The 18,329-nt window shown below is 41.0% G+C and overlaps 1 protein-coding gene across 2 annotated transcripts in view; it reads left to right on the forward strand.

Annotated features, from left to right (window-relative positions):
• The window catches only part of kif26bb (kinesin family member 26Bb), a 44,620-nt gene that overhangs the window by 16,839 nt on the left and 9,452 nt on the right, over window positions 1-18,329 (forward strand). For both annotated transcript variants that reach the window (XM_032586027.1, XM_032586028.1), the window contains exons 6-12: window positions 7,018-7,227; window positions 8,003-8,096; window positions 9,943-10,214; window positions 11,229-11,406; window positions 11,979-12,117; window positions 12,644-12,800; window positions 13,707-16,758. In XM_032586027.1, the coding sequence (XP_032441918.1) occupies window positions 7,018-7,227; window positions 8,003-8,096; window positions 9,943-10,214; window positions 11,229-11,406; window positions 11,979-12,117; window positions 12,644-12,800; window positions 13,707-16,758 (4,102 nt within the window). The remainder of the gene's footprint in view (window positions 1-7,017; window positions 7,228-8,002; window positions 8,097-9,942; window positions 10,215-11,228; window positions 11,407-11,978; window positions 12,118-12,643; window positions 12,801-13,706; window positions 16,759-18,329) is intronic.

Raw genomic sequence — 18,329 nt, forward strand, 5'->3', positions numbered from 1 at the left:
AGCGATGAGAGAAAGATGGTGTGTGCTGAGCTCAGAAATTTTTCAGAAATGCATTGAAGTCAATCTGTGACTATCCTCAGAGGGATATTGAGGCTTTTATCTTGAAATTTTCAGTAAGCTTCATATAGAATTGTTGTTTAGGTTAAATGAGTTATTTACTGGCAAAACAGCCAGTAGTTCTAAATGGCAGCTCAGTCCTCTGTTTTAACTGAGTGTTAGTTAGAACTACAGATATGGCGTTTTTGTAGTCCTATCTATTAGCATTAGGTTAAAGGCTAAAGCTAATAGATAGGCACTATCTGCGCAAGCCAGTGCCTTAACCTGAAATAACAAGATAATGCAGGCTAATATTAGGCCCCAATAAAGAGACGTTTTATTAGGTGTGGAACAATAGGTGCCTGCCATGCAAGACATTCTTGTTTTAACCTTCTTGTTTTCAAGAAGGTTAGGGATACAAATTTTCTAACCTTGAAAAGTTGAAGATTTTAGAAATTTGGAATGAAGATGATGCCATGGAAAAGAGAACTTCCAACTACAAACACTTGTTTGGATTCTTGTTGGAAAGAAAGAAAATGGTTAAAATACTAGTGGAAACCATTAAAAAAAAAAAAAATAGTACTTAACAGTTGATTTCTTTTTACATAAAATCATGGTAAGTCTGGCTATTTTTAGACCAGGGGTCACCAACCTTTTTGAGACTGGGAGCTACTTCACAGGTTCAGAGCAACACGAAGGGCTACTTGTTTGATACAGACATAAATTTTCTTTACAACAAAAATTCATTTAAGTAAATATGATTACATGCTGCCTGATCATATTAATGTTAGGGACTATGCACAATAGTTATCAGTAAGGACAGCTATGGTTAATTGCTATATTGTGGTCAGACGTTCTTAGTTCAGAGTTTTAAGTTGGTGAGGTGGGGAACGCCGAAGCCTAAATCTTATAGGTCAGTTTTCTTTTTCTGTGAGTTAAAAATGATGACTGGAGTTTGAACCACTCATCATTTGAACCTCAGGTTCTGCCTGAGCTTTTTACAGTGCGCGGTTCTGGCGGGTTGTCGGTTTATTAGCTTTTTTGTGATTTTGTGAACTGAACAGCTGACGGGTCACCTGCGGGCTGACACAAGCAGATGTCGAAAAAAAATGTCTGACAGATTGGAAGGTACAAAACTATCACTGCACCCGACCTGCAGGAGCACAACCACCTCTCCAACGCGCAAACATCGGCACAAAACTAAACCACTAAAGCAGCGCACCCTTTTATTTCTTTTTTCTGTTTTTTTACACAAACGATGCTAAATAATAAAGACATTGAAGCGAAGCAGTGAGATCCACGGAAAGAGGAGGATTGGCGAAATCTTATAACTACGGGAGGTTCAAACTCCACTCATCATTTTTAGCTCACAGAAAAAGCAAACTGACCAATAAGATTTAGGCTTTGGGTGCCCTTTGACCCCCACAGACTCACACTGATGCGCGCTACATACAAGATGTTTTGGCACAAAAGAACTTTTTCTTCTCCATAATTTTGTTATTAGTAAACAGGGTTGGATAATAGAAATACAATAACTTTTCTTTTTTTAATTTAAAGGAAAATCTCTCAGTGCGTCCAGCTGTACAGCTGCTGCTGCAACAATCCAAACTCTCAGTCACTTGTGGGCAATTTAGAATCACACAGAAAAGCTCCAAAAGGGAATCAAACTCAAAACTCTGAACTAAGAACTTCTGATCACATAATAGCAATTAACCATAGCTGCCATGGTAAATTATTACTGATAACTACTGTCAGTAGTCCCTAACATTAACATGATCAGGCAGCATGTAATCATATATATATATATATATATATATATATATATATATAGCCAAGACAATTTATGTCTGTATCAGACAAGTAGCCCTTCGTGTTACTCTGGACCCGTGAAGTAGCTCCCAGTCTCTAAAAGGTTGGTGACCCCTGATCTAAGGAATCTGGGTGAATGAGAAAGACAACGGTATACTTTAAACTTCTACTTTAATAATTCTGTCTTTTCCACTTTTCCTTCTCTAATGTCTCCTCCCACTTAGTTAATTAAGAAAACAGAGAAATAAATATATGGTAAACTGCTCTAATATTCCCTAAGTAAACATGCTCTGATCTGCATCCAGAAGAGCTTAGAAAGTTCTCAATTAACTATTGTTCTATTGTCTTTTCTGCAAAGAAAATATCATAAAGCATAACTTATTTTAAATACTTCATGTTAATAGCTGCACATTTAATATGCACGTCTTAAAAGTCTTAACTGTGACATTTGTAAAGCATTTCTTGAGGAAACAATGATAGTTCCCCTCTCTGCTGTCGCTATCCCCAAACATCCTGGTACCAGCAACCCCCCAAGCTCCCCTCTCTGCTGTCGCTATCCCCAAACATCCTGGTACCAGCAACCCCCCAAGCTCCCCTCTCTGCTGTCGCTATCCCCAAACATCCTGGTACCAGCAACCCCCCAAGCTCCCCTCTCTGCTGTCGCTATCCCCAAACATCCTGGTACCAGCAACCCCCCAAGCTCCCCTCTCTGCTGTCGCTATCCCCAAACATCCTGGTACCAGCAACCCCCCAAGCTCCCCTCTCTGCTGTCGCTATCCCCAAACATCCTGGTACCAGCAACCCCCCAAGCTCCCCTCTCTGCTGTCGCTATCCCCAAACATCCTGGTACCAGCAACCCCCCAAGCTCCCCTCTCTGCTGGCGCTATCCCCAAACATCCTGGTACCAGCAACCCCCCAAACTCCCCTCTCTGCTGGCGCTATCCTCAAACATCCTGGTACCAGCTACCCCCCAAGTTCTCCTCTCTGCTGTCGCTAACCCCACAGCGTTATGGTACCAGCTGTCGTTACGCAATAGTCAGCCCCGCCCTCAACCTCACAACATCCAAGGAGTGACTACTGACCAGCTCTCCGTCCAACGGGTCCAAAAAATCTCTAAGCCTTCGAGTATTACCCTGAAGCAAGTCTAGTAGAGATGATCTATCTAAGCTGGTGTCGAAGGAGACTCAACTAGCCTTTAACTACCTACAGTCCAAGAGTTATGGCCTTTTCCAGTTAAGAAGCAATCAGCTGAGTAGCCCTCACACCTGCACAACCTCAATAACCACTCCTATTAACGGTAGCGCCCCCTCTAAGTACAACGTGCGCTTGTTACAGACTAGTCAAAATCCTCTTTGAAATAAAAGCAAAGCAGACCTGGCTGTTGTCCTTCGAACACTTCAGATCTTCATCACTCAGTCACCTTTGTCTTTTCTCCAAGTCTGTTGCTGCAACTTTGAGATCCTAGGGTTGAGGCAGAGTAAGGCAGCCAAATCAGGAACCAGAGCTGAGGGTCAAGGGGTCTTGTCCCTTCTGGTGGTGCGAAGTCTCAACTTCCCCATGGCTCCAGGGTGCCAGACCTCTCTTCTTGGTCCCCTTGGCCTTATATACCCTTTCAACCCATGCCTCTATAAGGCGTACGTGACCTCTCGAGCATGCAACTACCTCATCGGAAAGTCCCAGCCATTCCCACATATACCCTGCTTCCCTCCCTTACTTTCCTCGTGACCATCTTAGTTTCAGATCCTTAATTGGGACACAGCTCTGGGGCAAGTCCAGACATGTTCGGACTTGCCTTTTTCCCTTGCCTCTGTATCTAACACATTGTTTGATTATTACTTCAATTACAGTTTTATATATGGTGTATGATCATCATAAGTAAATTCAAAATATCTTGTCCCATAATCATCAAAAAATCAAAATGCAAGATTCACTTGCTCAGGCCTTCATGATCTGTTGTCTGCATTAGTCTGGAATGATCCCACCTCCTCATACCAGTTTTCACAACACAGTGACCCCCCAATACTTACGTCCAGTTACCTGAAATTTTTTTCAGTTATTAAAAAATCCAGGGTGGCACCCAGTACCTCAGCGTTCCCGAATTATACATGTCAACAAAAACACGCCCAACTCTCCGGAATATATTCGGTTTTGGTGTTTCTTCCTCCTGTGTTTGATCAATTTGTGGCTCAATCTTGGTTTTTTCCACCCTGGATTCCATTCTGTCTATCTTGATTTTTAAAGCCACGATCTCCTTATTTAATTCCTCGTTCTCCCTAGTAAGGCACAGCAGTTTTTCTGACTTTTCTTTTAAAGATTTTTCCGCGTCATTTTTTGCCATGGCCCGCTTCCGTTCTAGTTTAATTGTTAATTGTTGCATGTTGCAATAATCATTTTGCATTCTTTCAATTGTTGTTCTCGCTTCCTCCAATTCCAAATTAACTTTAATCATTTGTTTTTTATAATACCCATTCGAACTTATGAGTTTGCTATTCTCTACATGCCAATTTGTTGAGTCATCGGTCCTGTTCAGTCTCTCTAGTTTCCTCTTCAGACTCTCCACTGTTTTCTGAAGCTGCTCATTTTCACTGTTCAGCTTCATCTGGTTCTTCTGGAGAATCTCTAACTTTTGTAACGTGAAATCTTTCTCCGCCATTGTTTCTTTCTCGTTCGAACCTTAAACTGCAAATGAATTTCTCTGTGGAATCTGGGAATACAAAGACAGTCACCAGTGATGTCACAAACAGGATGTGTGACATCACAGTTCAACATCATAGCCACAAGAAGTCTGTTGGGTGTGGGGGGGAAGGGGGGATGTTTTTTAAAAAAAAAACTTTATTAACACTGTATAACGACAGAGAGAAACATTTGTTCTGCCTCAAGAAAAAACAAATACAGACTAGAAAATTTCTGAAGAAATTTAACCGGGGCCTGCCAAAGCGTGCCCGTCGGTTTGGGCCCGGCGTTGTCATGCTAGAAATTAGCATCAATGCTAAAGAACGCTGCAATGTAATCAGTAGCATGTGGAGAATCACAAGAACGTTAAGTAAGGTGGCCGTGCACCATTCAGTATGATTTAAAATTTTTGTCAAGGCTTTTATTTTGAAATTTTTGTAAAACTTCATTTCAAAGGGCCAAACTAAATCCATGTATAACAGTCATTGGATAAAATCAGTTATATAATGCTGAAAAGAGCAATAATCTCATGTAAAAATTGTCAAGGCTTTTATTTTGAAATTATTATTATGCTTCATTTCAAAGGTCCAAACTAATCCCATGTATAACAGTCATTGGGTTAAATCAATTATAATGCTCAACAGAGCAATTACCTGATTTAAAAATATTCAAGGCTTTTATTTTGAAATTTTCAGTATGCTTAATTTTAAAGTTCCAAACTAATCCCATGTGTAACAGTTACTGAGTTAAATCAGTTATATACAGCCCATAGCAGCAGGTAGTTCTAAAGGCCAGTTCAGTCCTGATCTGTTTCAACTGAGTATTCCACTATAGATAGAACTACAATGATGCGTATTTGTAGTCCTAATCAGCAGCCAATAGCCTCTTGAGTTCCGTTGCTATGTTAAATAAGTTTCTCACCAAGGTGTGAACTGTTAGTGACAGAGCCTCAGACAGCCTAGAAAATCCTGTCGCATGACTTTGCTCTGAAGCACCGTGACAGAAAACCGTACGATCTAGATAAATTTCGAAAACATTTTACCGGAGCAGACATGCGTATCAATGTCAGGACCGATTTTGATACCAATCGTGCGATATTTGTGGGCGTGATGGCGATTTCAAAATTATTTTGGGGTGAAAAATTGTCTTCATTTCTCACTCTAGCAGAGGGGCACTCAGGAAGATTCACACTCTAATTTTAGGAAAAATGAGAAACTTTGGGTTGCTTAGAGACAAATTGTGGACAAACCGTAATTGGTATCGACGAGCCGTCTTCACTTTCGAAGAGATCACAGACGTATCTACAAAATGAAATTTGAATGGCATTTCTACGTGAATTCGTGACGACACAGAGAATCCTCAAAAATAGAGTATTTCTAGGATTTTTCCCATTGACTTATAATGGGGTTTTTTTCATAGTTTTTTGCGAATTATGTCGCCATGTTAACCCCGAATCCCACCAAAAGTAATAGCTCCAATGGCGTGAATTTTCTGCACGTTTTGATACCTCATTTGTAGGTGTGCACCCAGCGGTATGAGTCGCATTAACGGTTACGGATGAAAAATAAAGAATTGGGAGAATAGCAATAGGTTCCTGCCATTGCTTTGCATGGCAGGCCCCAACTATTCATGGAAAATTGGCCCATTTATGGATTTCTTTGGAAGACAGCACTGCTTGGAAAGCTGAGATACTTAAGTGCAATGTCACTTGACGTTTGCAAAACAGCCAATCCAGGACCACCATTCCTTTTACTTGCCGTTGACTGGCTGTTGATTGGCGTGGAAAACGATGATCGATGGCTTCTACAGTAGTACCAAACATTATTAAAGAATAGTTGGTGTTTGAACTATTAAAATAGGTAGTTATACTTGTCTTTAGAGGAAGTCTCCAGTATTAGTTGTCCCTAACCACTGCAAATCAGGGGGTCCACTGTGTCATTCTATTACCTGTATGCAGGTTTGTTTGTATGTTCACTTCAACAAAAAAAAAACATCCAATAACTGCTTTTTTCTTAAAGTGCAATGCATGATGGATACCTGCAACCAAAACACGTCCTCATGGAAGACCTTACAGACAAACCAAAAGTTCAAACATTTGAGATATTTTTGGAAAAACCCACCAGTCTAGTATTTGAAAGATCCACTTGACCTTCCAAAATCCATAGTACAGGGATACTGATACTTACTGTACTTGTGGTTCTTCTGGCTTTGGATCAGGACCTTTGAAATTTGACTGTGGTGAGACAAAACTATTAGACTCTAACAATCTGCAGGGCAGATCAGTGCCTCTGTGTATTTCACATCTCACTCTTGGACAGATTTTGTAGTTTGGGTAAATTGTCCTGTCTCTGGCACAAAATGATTCGCTTTCTCAATTCAGCTGATTTTCCGTGTGTAATCTGAGATTTAACAGGGTAATCATCGCCCTGTAGCCACATGATTATCTGTGTACAGCAGATAATCAGCATGGCTCTCCTTCTCATTCCCTTCCACTCTCAGGTCAAAGTCGTGCTGAGGGTGAGCCGATTGCTGTCAGAGAGCCACGGCCAGCCACCTGTTCTCCGGATCGACCCGTCCAGGAAGAGAGTCACCATCATGGATCCAGTCACCAAACACTTATCCTACAGCACAATGACGCTCGGCAGGGAGAGGAGAAGTCCACTGAAGACCTTCAACTTTGATGCAGCTTATTCTCAGGATTCAGGACAGGTTTGGTTCTTTATACTAACAATTATAAACTGCATTTCCATTACAAATGTGCGCAAAACTTTGTCAATATACCGCCACTGTCGAAAAAACACAATTTCGCAATTGTAGTGTTTCCATTAAATAAGAAACGCAATTAAAATCCCACATGAAGAAGTTTGTTCAAGCAATATGTCGTTGCAAATCATTCTGCTCCATGATCCTCCAACTACTTCCTGTAGTTTTCTTCTTCATGGCGACATCTGGTTGTTGATCATGTGACTAGTCTGATGTGGAAAGTGTTTCTGTTGCAGTTTTGTGAAATCAACCAAACTTGACATGGCTAAAAACATCCACCTCATCCTAACATCAAAACGTTTCATGGGAAAAATGAGAGATTTTTCGAAATTGACTTTTCCATAAAGCAAATATCTTTGAAATGTCAAACCGGGCAATTATATATTTAATGGAAATGCAGCTAGAGACATGTTGAATGATTCTGTTTGGATTTTAATGTAACTGCCATTTTGTACATTTATGTCAGATACAAAAGGCATTCAGAGCATAATTCATCCCCCTGTATATTAACGTACACACCACTGTGGTTCCCCCCTGTCTATCTAATGACCAGAAAACCGACACCACTCCCCTTGGTAAGACTCTCCGGCTCGGCTTACACGTGTCAAAGCTCGAGGGAAATCCCCTGTAAACTCCCCTCCTGCTTCAGATGTTTGGCTGGACTGCGCTCACATTTTCGGTCTTGAGATCAATCACCCTGTCCTTTGTCCCGTTTGCCCAGGCTGAAGTTTGCACAGGCGTCTTGGCTGACGTCATCCGTTGTGTCCTCAGCGGCAGTGATGGATGCGTTCTGGGCCTAGGATGCGCTGATGTGGGTAAGTCATCGGTCGCAGCGAGAGGTCACAGGTTAAAATCTTAAGCTGGGAGTGAGACGCTGTCATAAATGTTAAAAGCCCCTTTGCACCCTTCCTCCTGCCACTCTTACCATCATTCAATCTTTCCTCTTGACTTCAACTCCAAGTCTCCATTGCCTCTCTGTGTCCTTGCGTTATTCTTGACCCCTTTCCTCTGCTTTTTTGTGCATTTCTCTTTTTCCTGAGCCATATTTGTGTCGTGCCATTTCAGCCATTTGACTCTTTATCATTCAAACCATACATTGATATTTTTCAAATTCTACTCCTTCCATTCTCCAAAGGACACAAACATGCTTTTTCTAAGATTGACTAAAAACAAAGTGGGCTGTGATATGTTTCTATTAGGAAGATGGGACCCTGCACTTAGCGCTGCTGCAGGGATTTAATAGATTTATTTTTTTTTTTTACCACAGACACCAAGATGTGCACACATACACACACATGTGCGGTAAGGACAGGGTCTCCTTGTAGCTGCTTTTTCACATGACGCCACTCTCCGTAAATCTGATTGAATTAGTCGGCTGATACGGAGTGCATGTGGCCCGCGGCCAGAGGGATATCAATCTCCTAAGCAGAATGCCATTCCCCCTGAATAACGGCGGGCAGCTCGGCCTTTAATTGGAGTAAACCAATTCTCTTATCCTCATTCAATTAGACTTTGGATAAGACAATAGAAGGTAAAGCCAGACCCATATTTCACAACAAATGTAGGGCAAAAGTGCAAAAGGAGATGCAACATGTCATCTGTTTGGGGTTTTGTAGGAGGTTCTGGACTTTGGCAAATACACTGCTGTTAAAACGTATTTGAGCCACGCTTGGTTTTATTTCTTACATTTTTTTTGTCACACAAGTGTTTCTAATAAGCAAATAAATGGTAATATCTGACGAAGATAACCTGAGTGAATGTGAAATGTAGCTTTTAAAATAATTTATTTATTGATCCATACCAATTGCTCCCTAGGCCTGACAACTGGTTGTGTCACCTTTGGCAGCAAACAAGTGTTAATTAGCCGGATTTATGTCCAGACTTTGACAGGGCCCACCTAAAAACCTTCTTTTTTCATTTAGTTTTGAACAGTTTGTGGCGCTACTGTCCTTTAACCACAGTTTTCAGACTGGAAAAGAGCTTAAAGAGAAGAAAGATATGCAGGAAATATGCTAACTTACCCAGGTCAGGAGTTGTTGCGACCAAACAGCCTTCTTTAATTGAGGAGATGCTCTAGAGCTACAAGTCTCCATCATTTTTTAAGCCATTTAGAGATGGACTTGCACGTGCGCTTTTAATTATTGTCCCTGTGCATGCCTAGCTCAAATATCAGCTCATTAGCAGACCTTCATAGAGCTTGACAGAGTAAGTGAACGAAGCCATTCAGTCCGTGCCATCCACACTTCCAAACATTGAGCAATTAAAGTTGCAGCAAGATGAAAGTTTGAGACATTTTATTCTCTCTGGATGCTGAGGCTTCCTCTGAGTCTAAAAACATGACTGTATGGTCAATTGGTCTTTCTAAATTCCCCTAGGGCATGAGTGTGTGCATATATAGTTGTGTCCTGTGACGGACTGGTGTCAACCTGTCCAGGGTTGATCAATGTCAGCTGGAGATACCATCTCCCCTGCAACCGTTTAGACATTGGATGGATGGAAAAAATATACAAAGCTCTAAAGATTAGAACATAAAGAACCTACGGGTAGAAAATGATTACTGACATTAAAATAGATGTGGCAATTCATCATATCAGGTGACATTTTCATGTTTTGGCACGACCCTTGCAAATACTCACCTGCCTGCTGTGTTGTTTTCCTCAGCGTCTTGGTCCAGTATGGTGGGAAGCGGCGACAACCTGCAGAAGCTCGGCCTGATTCCCTGTGCCATCTCCTGGCTGTACAGCGCCATCGAGCGGCGCAGGGAGAAGACTTGGACCGAGCTGACGGTCTCGGTGTCCGCCGTGGAGCTGTGCTGCGGCGAAGAGGACACCCTCAGAGACCTGCTGGGGGAGGTGGTCCCCTCGCCGAGCAGCGTGCAGGGCAGCCCGAAGGCCCATGTTAGAGTCACCGAGGACCCAGTCAACGGAATACAGGTATGAGGACGTTTTGTGATTTGTGAGGGAAAATAAGTCTTACAGGTTGAACAAAATCAGATTCAGTCGTTTAAAAAACACGTTTTTTATACAAATGACTTCTTACAATCCAATCAATCTTAGTAAACAAGGTTAAATCCAGCCACCAGAGAGTCGTGAGGGTGTAGCTAACTGTTAATGCAATGGCTTCTTTTTGGCTCAGCTTTGTTGGCAATGCATCAAAGACTCCATTTAAAGAATTAGGATCCAATGGAGAGCTATTTTACAGTTCCTCTAACTGATTGAAATGAGTAGCTGTATCATGTAGGACTGTTTACATCATAATAAGATTTATTACCAAGCCAATAATGTCATTTTAGTTTATTTATGCGAAACAAATTCATTTTGACAGAAACATTTGTTAGTTTGATTTTATATTTTTTACTTTCTCTACGTAATGAAATAAATATGTAATACAATTTGAGATTCATTTTGTCATGGTAATAAAAGTCTGGATGGGATATTAAATCTTAATTGCTACATTATCATCATCCAATATGGCTGCCTAATAGCAAGAAGACTCAGGATTAAAACCTCAGTTTATGCCAAATAGATGCTTTGTCAATATCTGATTTTGTGATTAGATTTACTTTTTTTGTTTTAGTAACTGCGGTTTAGAGTTTTGCATCACTAAATTATTGGCTTTATTTGATAATTAGGTCATTGGTTTCCAGTAAATAGAACTTTAATTGTTAATTCACTTATCAGCAGCAGGTTGCGTTCCAAACTGAACAAGCTTGGCATGGAAAGAAATAAATGACGCAAAAATAAATAATGACGAAACAGCTAGCAAAAGCAGCTAGCATCATCTGAACATTTAATTTAATTTGGTTCTGAACATTTCTGCCAGCTTCCAGATCAAAGCTTTACCAAGTCTGAGCACTGCCAATAGTAACATATGATAGCTACAATGCTAGCATGCGTCTAACACATGTGCAAGCTAAATGCTAATGCTATTTTCTGCTGTCTCTCTAGCTACGTAACCACAACCGTGTGAAGGCCCCCACGGCAGAGCGAGCGGCCTCTCTCCTGGACGCAGCCATTGCAGCGCGGCGACACACCGACTTTATTACATACCTGTGTCACAGCTCCATAATGTTCTTCACCCTTTACGTCCAGCCACCTCGTACTGAGAGCAGCACCACTGGAAAAGGTTTTCGTTGAAATTTCTTTCTTCCAGCTTTTTTTTCTGGTGAATTACAGTAGAGCCATCATGCTTATTTTATTATTCCAAAATATACAGTGGGGTTGTTAAAGTAACAGTTTGGAAAAATGTGCAAATCTACAAATTTTCCATGGATAATTTTGAGTCATGTTCCACTGAAAAACCTGTGAATACTGAATGACCACTATATGCGTTTGCACTGTATTGTACTACTGATTTATAGATGCAAAATGTCAGAAGAGAAAATTCACAATTTAGTACTGTTGCTGTCTCTATTTCATAGGCACAGCAGTCAGATTAGATTTTGAGGTTAAGATTGGTATTGGAATTCCAAAATCAGGATTCCTTCCAGCTTATATTTCCAACTCGGAATCCAAAAATTCCTAACATTGTAATTAAAATTGGAATGCAGCATGAACTGCTTTATGTATTTTCCAATATATTATTTTCCATGTTTAGTTTAAAACTTAGTACTTCCAATATTCAGTTATGTAATTTATAATGCTTTCATTTACGCATAATACCAAGCCTCTTTTTCTCTGTTTGATTTCCATTTCCAGGTTCACGGGGAACCACAAAGTTGACCATGATTGATGTCTGCAGTGGGATGAGGGGCGTGAGCAAAAACAAGCTTCCTCATTCTGACTTGGGCTCTATTGTCCTGGCTCTGTTAAGCGGAAATAAAACCATCCCCAGCAAGTAAGAGTTTATATGCACACTGACATTGGTGAAAACATTTGTAAAATATATATTTCTAAAGTCAACTGTGTTACTGTCTAACTAACCTTTTGCAAAAAGTATGCCTGGGATATGTTCATATCCCAAAATGATCCACACCACTGGGAAATTTAGAGTTAAGTATTTTTTTTTACTTCGCCAACATGTTTCTTTTCGCTAATACAATGAAATGCTACAGACTTGTTGGCTATGCTAGTGGGAATATCTCAAAGCAGGTAATTTAATGAATACGGAATAGTTGTAGATTCCAAGGATGTCGAACAAAAGGGATGCAAGGTAAATAGAACCATATATTTAGGGCAATGTTATTATTTTTTTGGGAAAAGCCTACGTCACTCCCAATCACAAAAACAAGCTCTTAATTGAATAAAATAACTTTAAATCCAAATCTACCAGTGATGTGGATAATTTCAGGTATATTCATACAACTGCAGTACAACTGGATGTCTGAAGTTATTGTGTACCTCTATGAACTGCATTTGCTCAGGTCCAGTAAGTTGGCGATGCTCCTTCGGGAATCCATGCCTTCAAACTGCCACGTTGCTGTGATTGGTCAAGTTGCTGACTCATTGGCACATCTTCAAGAGTCCTTTGCTACCATTCAGCTGGCTTCTCGCATTCGCAGGACACAGAAGAAGACAAAGGTACAACACAATGCCTAATTACTCCCAGCTAATTGATCCAGTAAAAGTCTCAAATTGTCAGTCTTTGTGGTGGTTATATTAACAGTATGTGTGGATACAATCAAGTTTTACATCACACCTTTGTAGAAATTAGTAGTTTAAATCTGAACAGGTTTAAAACTTGACCTCAGTGACCTCAAAAGCACATCAGAAACATTGTACAGAATGGTGTTTTTGAATAGCCTTAAAAATATTTGGACTTTATCAAAATTAGGCAAACTGTGCCTAATTGTTGGGGTTGAGACACAAACCAACAAATTCTGCCAGTTCTGTTAATAGGAATGGGGAGCTTTCAATGCAGAATTGGAGCAGTGACATAATAGTCAGTGTCTCAGTTGTATTTTATTACATAAAGTTTTTATATGTTTTGTCAGAAAAACATTTTCCTTTGTTTGGGGAAAATGTTGATTGCGCCTGGTCAAATTGCCCCTTCAGCAAATCATACCAATGATTCGCAATTTTGTCTCACTTCAATTTCATAAATAAACCATTTTGTACCCCTGAACTTAAACTCTTTGTGCAAATTAACAAAATTAGACTATAGCAACCTCCTTTAAGTTGTTAATTGTCAAAGTGGAGATAAAACACCTCCCCATTTTGTCTTGACCTATGGATAAAATCTCCTGTGGCAGATGATGCCATTTTGTTACCCAAATGTTGGGTGAAACAACCAAAGCTACTAAATGCATAAAATGGTGAAAAGCCAAAAATAAGCAGCAGCTATTTTCTGTTTCTCAGAAAAAGAACAGTATAAACTATGGATCACTTTAAGTTTTCGATCACCCTTAGCCATATTGTGTTATTATTGCGTCTATTGAACTGCACAGTCTGTTTGAACCAACAACATATTTTATTTATGTCTTACAGCAATCGACATCATGTTCTCCTTGTGGACGGAGTTTGACCAAAGATAAAAAAGGTCCTCCTTCTTTGGCCCTGCGAGCATTCCACTCCACAGAAGAGGTAGACGTGGACTTCCCATCTTTCCGACTACGTGGTGAGCTGTATCGCTCTAGCAGTGACCAGTCCTGTGACACCGTCATCCAGATAAATTCTGACGGCTCGGTCCACTCCAAGACGGCCCCACTGCTGGCGCAACCCGAGTTTGTGCCGATCATACCTTCTTTGCATCCTAACAAGTCCGACTTGGATGACCCAGAATTCACAGCGCTTCTCCAGGAACTTCTGCTAATTCCTCAGTTGCATGGAGAAAAGAAGAGAGAGGAAACTGTACAGGGGAACATCGAAGGACTGAGAGCAGAAGGGAAACCACCGGAGAGAGATTGTCTTAAGTGCGACACCTTTGCTGAACTTCAAGAACGTCTGGGTTGTATCGATGGAAGTGAGGTAACAATGGAAATCCTCAAGTCCTCCTTGAAAGGTGCTACTCTTAAGAATATTTTAGCCAAAACACAACCCCAGAAAGAAGCATCCAAAGCCTCACATACATTGTTGAATGTGGGTAAAGGCTGTACTCAGGCGTCTTTTGGGGAAAAGCAGACAGATGGTGCTGTCCCGACAGACAGTTTTCAGAGAGAGGATTCAGGTTTGTTTGACTGTGAGGAGTGCAGTGCAAACAGCTCCAGTGAAGAACTGATGAATCAAGCTCTGGGACTTAGCATGACATGCCCGTCTGAGCTTCCTAAAACAAGAGCAGTTAAGTCAGGTAACAATGTCCTATCCAAACGTCTTGAAGCAAATTCCCATAGAAAGGCTGCCACCAGTTTATCTGAACACCCACCATCGGAGAACCATGAAGCTGCAGACTGGTTCAAACCAGATAAACGTGCTTCACCCATCGGTAAAAGCTCTCCCATATCTCCTTCGTCCTCTTGCTCCTCTTCACACTCTATGGCTAAAAGTGTTGTGATCGGGGATCACAGCGCAAAGGACAGTAAGGAAATGAAGGCCACCATCACGGTGACAGTTCAACAGCCATTGGACAAAATGGGTCAAGACGAACTGGTCTTCTCTATGGTAGAGGAGGTGACCATCAGTGGAGCATACAACAGTGGGAATGCAGGTGGAAACATTATTTGTATCAGAGAGTCTGCACAGTCACAAGAACATGGTCAAACCTCTGCTAGCTCCCAACCTATCAGAATCATTGGCGACGTCAGTGACGACTGTTCAGCTTCAGCGCCCCCTGCTGATCAATCTGCAAACACAGAACAAAACAACGAAAAGGCTCGAAATCATTTCAAAAGAGAAATTAGGTTCTTGCCTTCGTTTATTAACCCTATGTTGATGAATATGGACTGTGATTTAGATGATGCTAAGGAAGAGAAAAGTGTTCCTGAAATCTCTAAAGATGTCAACTCAGCTTCTGAACTCAAACGAAAAAACACCAGAAGTCCAGAGGACAATAATGTAGAAAAACAGACTCAAAGTTGTGCTTCTGACATTCATCTTCTTAAGAAGCCTGATAGGACAAATAGTCTAACTTCCTTCAACCAACTGGTCTCAGAAGATAAGGATATCTGCAAAAAAGCTTTGGAGAACAAAATGTGTGAAAAGAGACCTGAAAGTACAGATAAAGGCCACCCTCGAGATTGCAAGCATGTTTATTCCACACACAGTCAGAAGGTCTCAGAGGGGGTAGACACTGCTTGCAGACAAGTTGGAAACAACCACAAGAGAACTGGTTTTGCACCTGGTTGCTATGAAACCATACCCGTTTCCTTTGTGACAGGTAGCCTTCCGAGAGCCTGGCAAAATCCCAGCCACAGAGAGAACCCCTCAAGGGGGGTGACATCATCTACTCCATGTAGCCCAGGGGAAACTCTGGAGAGAAGGCATGGCAGACAGCAGTCTGCTGAAAACCACAGCCTCCACACCTCCTCTCCACAAAAATACATCCCAGAGGTCAAACAAGATTCAGTGAGTGCCCTCAGTAAGGGAAATGAATCTCTTTTTACACCAAGCCCCACAAGAAAACATGACAATTCAAGCAGCAGGCATAGGCCTCCTGCCGATAACAGCAGTAGGCTTTTTAATACCAAACTGGAGCAGCTGGCTAGAAGGACTAATTCCCTTGGAAGAATCCCAAGAGACTTCCCAACCATGGAAAGAGGCAGGAGTAACACTTCTATGAGTTCCAAGGAAAGCTCCAAGGGAAGCAATCAAGCTAGTTGTAAAGGAAGTCATAAAGAAAACTACGAAGGAGATTGTACCTTTCCAAGGGCCAATAGGAGCCCTAGGAGAAATCCAAGTTCTGACCATAGTCATTACTTCTTTCACACAGAAAATCCTCCGTCTCAGTCTGCCAAGCATTCTCATTCCAAGCTTTCTGCCGTTGGAAAACTCAAGATCGCAACTCCCAAAGTTCGTCGGCAGTCTTCCCCCAGCATCAAGACTCTAAACATGTCCCACAAAAGTCTGCAACATTCCAGCCGCAGTGCCAGTCTGTCACCAGACAGTAAAATGGTTAGCTTTGAGCGAACGTCCTCGTTTTTTCCCTCTTCCCCTCCACGATCTCACCGTTCCATCAGTCGGACTCCAAGCCAGAGCTCCACATGCTCGTCTACAAAATCCGCCATTCAGGGAATCATCAACGGCCGGATCACGGACCTTCTCAGGGAAAGGTCCTCCAGTCCGTCCTCATGCGGACCGGACCAGATGTCCCCTCTTCCCTCGCCGTACAGCCAGGTGACTGCTCCTCGTACACCGGACCATTTAAGCGGGCACGCAAGCGACACCACTAGTGTGTTGAGCGGAGATTTGCCACCAGCCATGGGAAAGACATCCCTGCATTTTTCTAACCGGAGCAGCCTGGTTAGCAGCGGGTATGACAGCTTAGTAAGAGACAGCGAAGCCACAGGAAGCAGCACGTCAAATAGAGATTCTGTCAGCGACAGGAGTGGATCTCTGCTCAGCATGACGCGCAGCAGCCGATCATCACGGAGGAGAGGAAACGCAGGTAAGACCCCTGTACTAAAGGCTTTTTAAAACCCGACTGATGTTCTCTTTGGGAACTTATTTGTACTTTAAGGCCCTGACAACATTACTTCATATATTTTGTTAGATGTTTCTAACTATCCAAACAGGTTGCCAAATTAAAACAAAAATGCTGAAGTACCCGTGTCTTACCAGTAGATAAATAAAATCAACATTAATGCTATGAAAATTTCAGAAAAACATTTTTGAGATGACTAAAGTAGTGCTAGACTTTAGACTGTTGCAGAATTATGGGTTGTGTTTTGTTTCACTGCATTTAAGAGTTATGTGCTGTGTTTAAAAATATTTAGCATGGCAATGACGTTTTTGTTAAGGCAAAGAATGTATTTAAAAAGTTGAAGCGAAGATGAAATTTGACCATTTCCTCTCAGAAATCAACTTTTTCATCTTGTGTTTGAACTGAAATGGAATCGTAGTCAGGACAAAGAAAGACGGGTGTGGAAAAACTAGATTTCCTTTGTTGTTTTGAGATGACAAAAATCTGTAACAAGGACTGATATTTTCACTGTAGTTAATTTCAAAAATAGCTTTTTAAATTTTACTTCATAATCATGAAGCTTGTGAAAACATGAACCGATGAATAGAAAAAAAGCAAAAAAAAAATGAAAAGGTTTATTTTTTTCCCCCTTAAGTTTACAAACTAAATTATCTTTTTTTTTTTTTTTTTTTGAATAAATGTGATTTATAAAAAGTACAAGCCACCACAAAATATTTCTACATGAATGGCAGTTCCACCCAGAACAGCTCTGGTTTATAATCTGGCTGCATAACATATTTATGTGACATTAATTAGACATGACACACAGCTGTAAAGGCCTAGTTTCTGAAAGGCCTCAATGTCTAATTGTGTATGACATGACATCATTAATATATGAAGCCGGTGATGGCCTTTACTAATGGAAGCATAAACGCAGAAACTTAAGTGTGTTTGGCTGGTAAAGTAAATTAGAAAGTTGGGTGTGTGCAGTTATGCTCAGACTTGCTGAAAGATATATAAGCTGGTAAAGATGATCTAGAGGAAAACAAAAGGACTAAACGCTGTTTTTTTTCTTTTAGAAAAAAGTATGTATGATGAACATAAACATCATACATACTGTACTTACAGCCTATTATCCCACTTTCCCTCTCATTAATTCGCATTTCTTGAACCTGTCCACACTTTGACACATTTCAACCACAAAATTGATGGTATTTTATCAGGATTTCATGTGATAGACCAACACGAAGCCATATGTCATTCAGTAAGACTTTTACACATGGTTTTAAAAAGGAAATTGCTGATGGATTGGATGGAGCGTGACTGTGCATCAGTTTTCTTACAGATGATAGAGATTCTCAATTACATTTCTGTCTGAACTTTGACTAGGCCGTTCCATGTCATAGATATGTTTTGATTATTTTACTGCTCCCTTGTAGCTCTATATATATATTCAAAGTTTTTGTCCTGCTGAGATGTGAATCTCTGGCCCTGACTGTTCTGTTATTTTTAAGTGGGAATGTTGGGGAATTGTTGATTTTGCATCTAAGGATTAT

The sequence above is a fragment of the Xiphophorus hellerii genome, chromosome 15, assembly GCF_003331165.1.
Source record: "Xiphophorus hellerii strain 12219 chromosome 15, Xiphophorus_hellerii-4.1, whole genome shotgun sequence".
Lineage (NCBI taxonomy): Eukaryota > Metazoa > Chordata > Actinopteri > Cyprinodontiformes > Poeciliidae > Xiphophorus > Xiphophorus hellerii.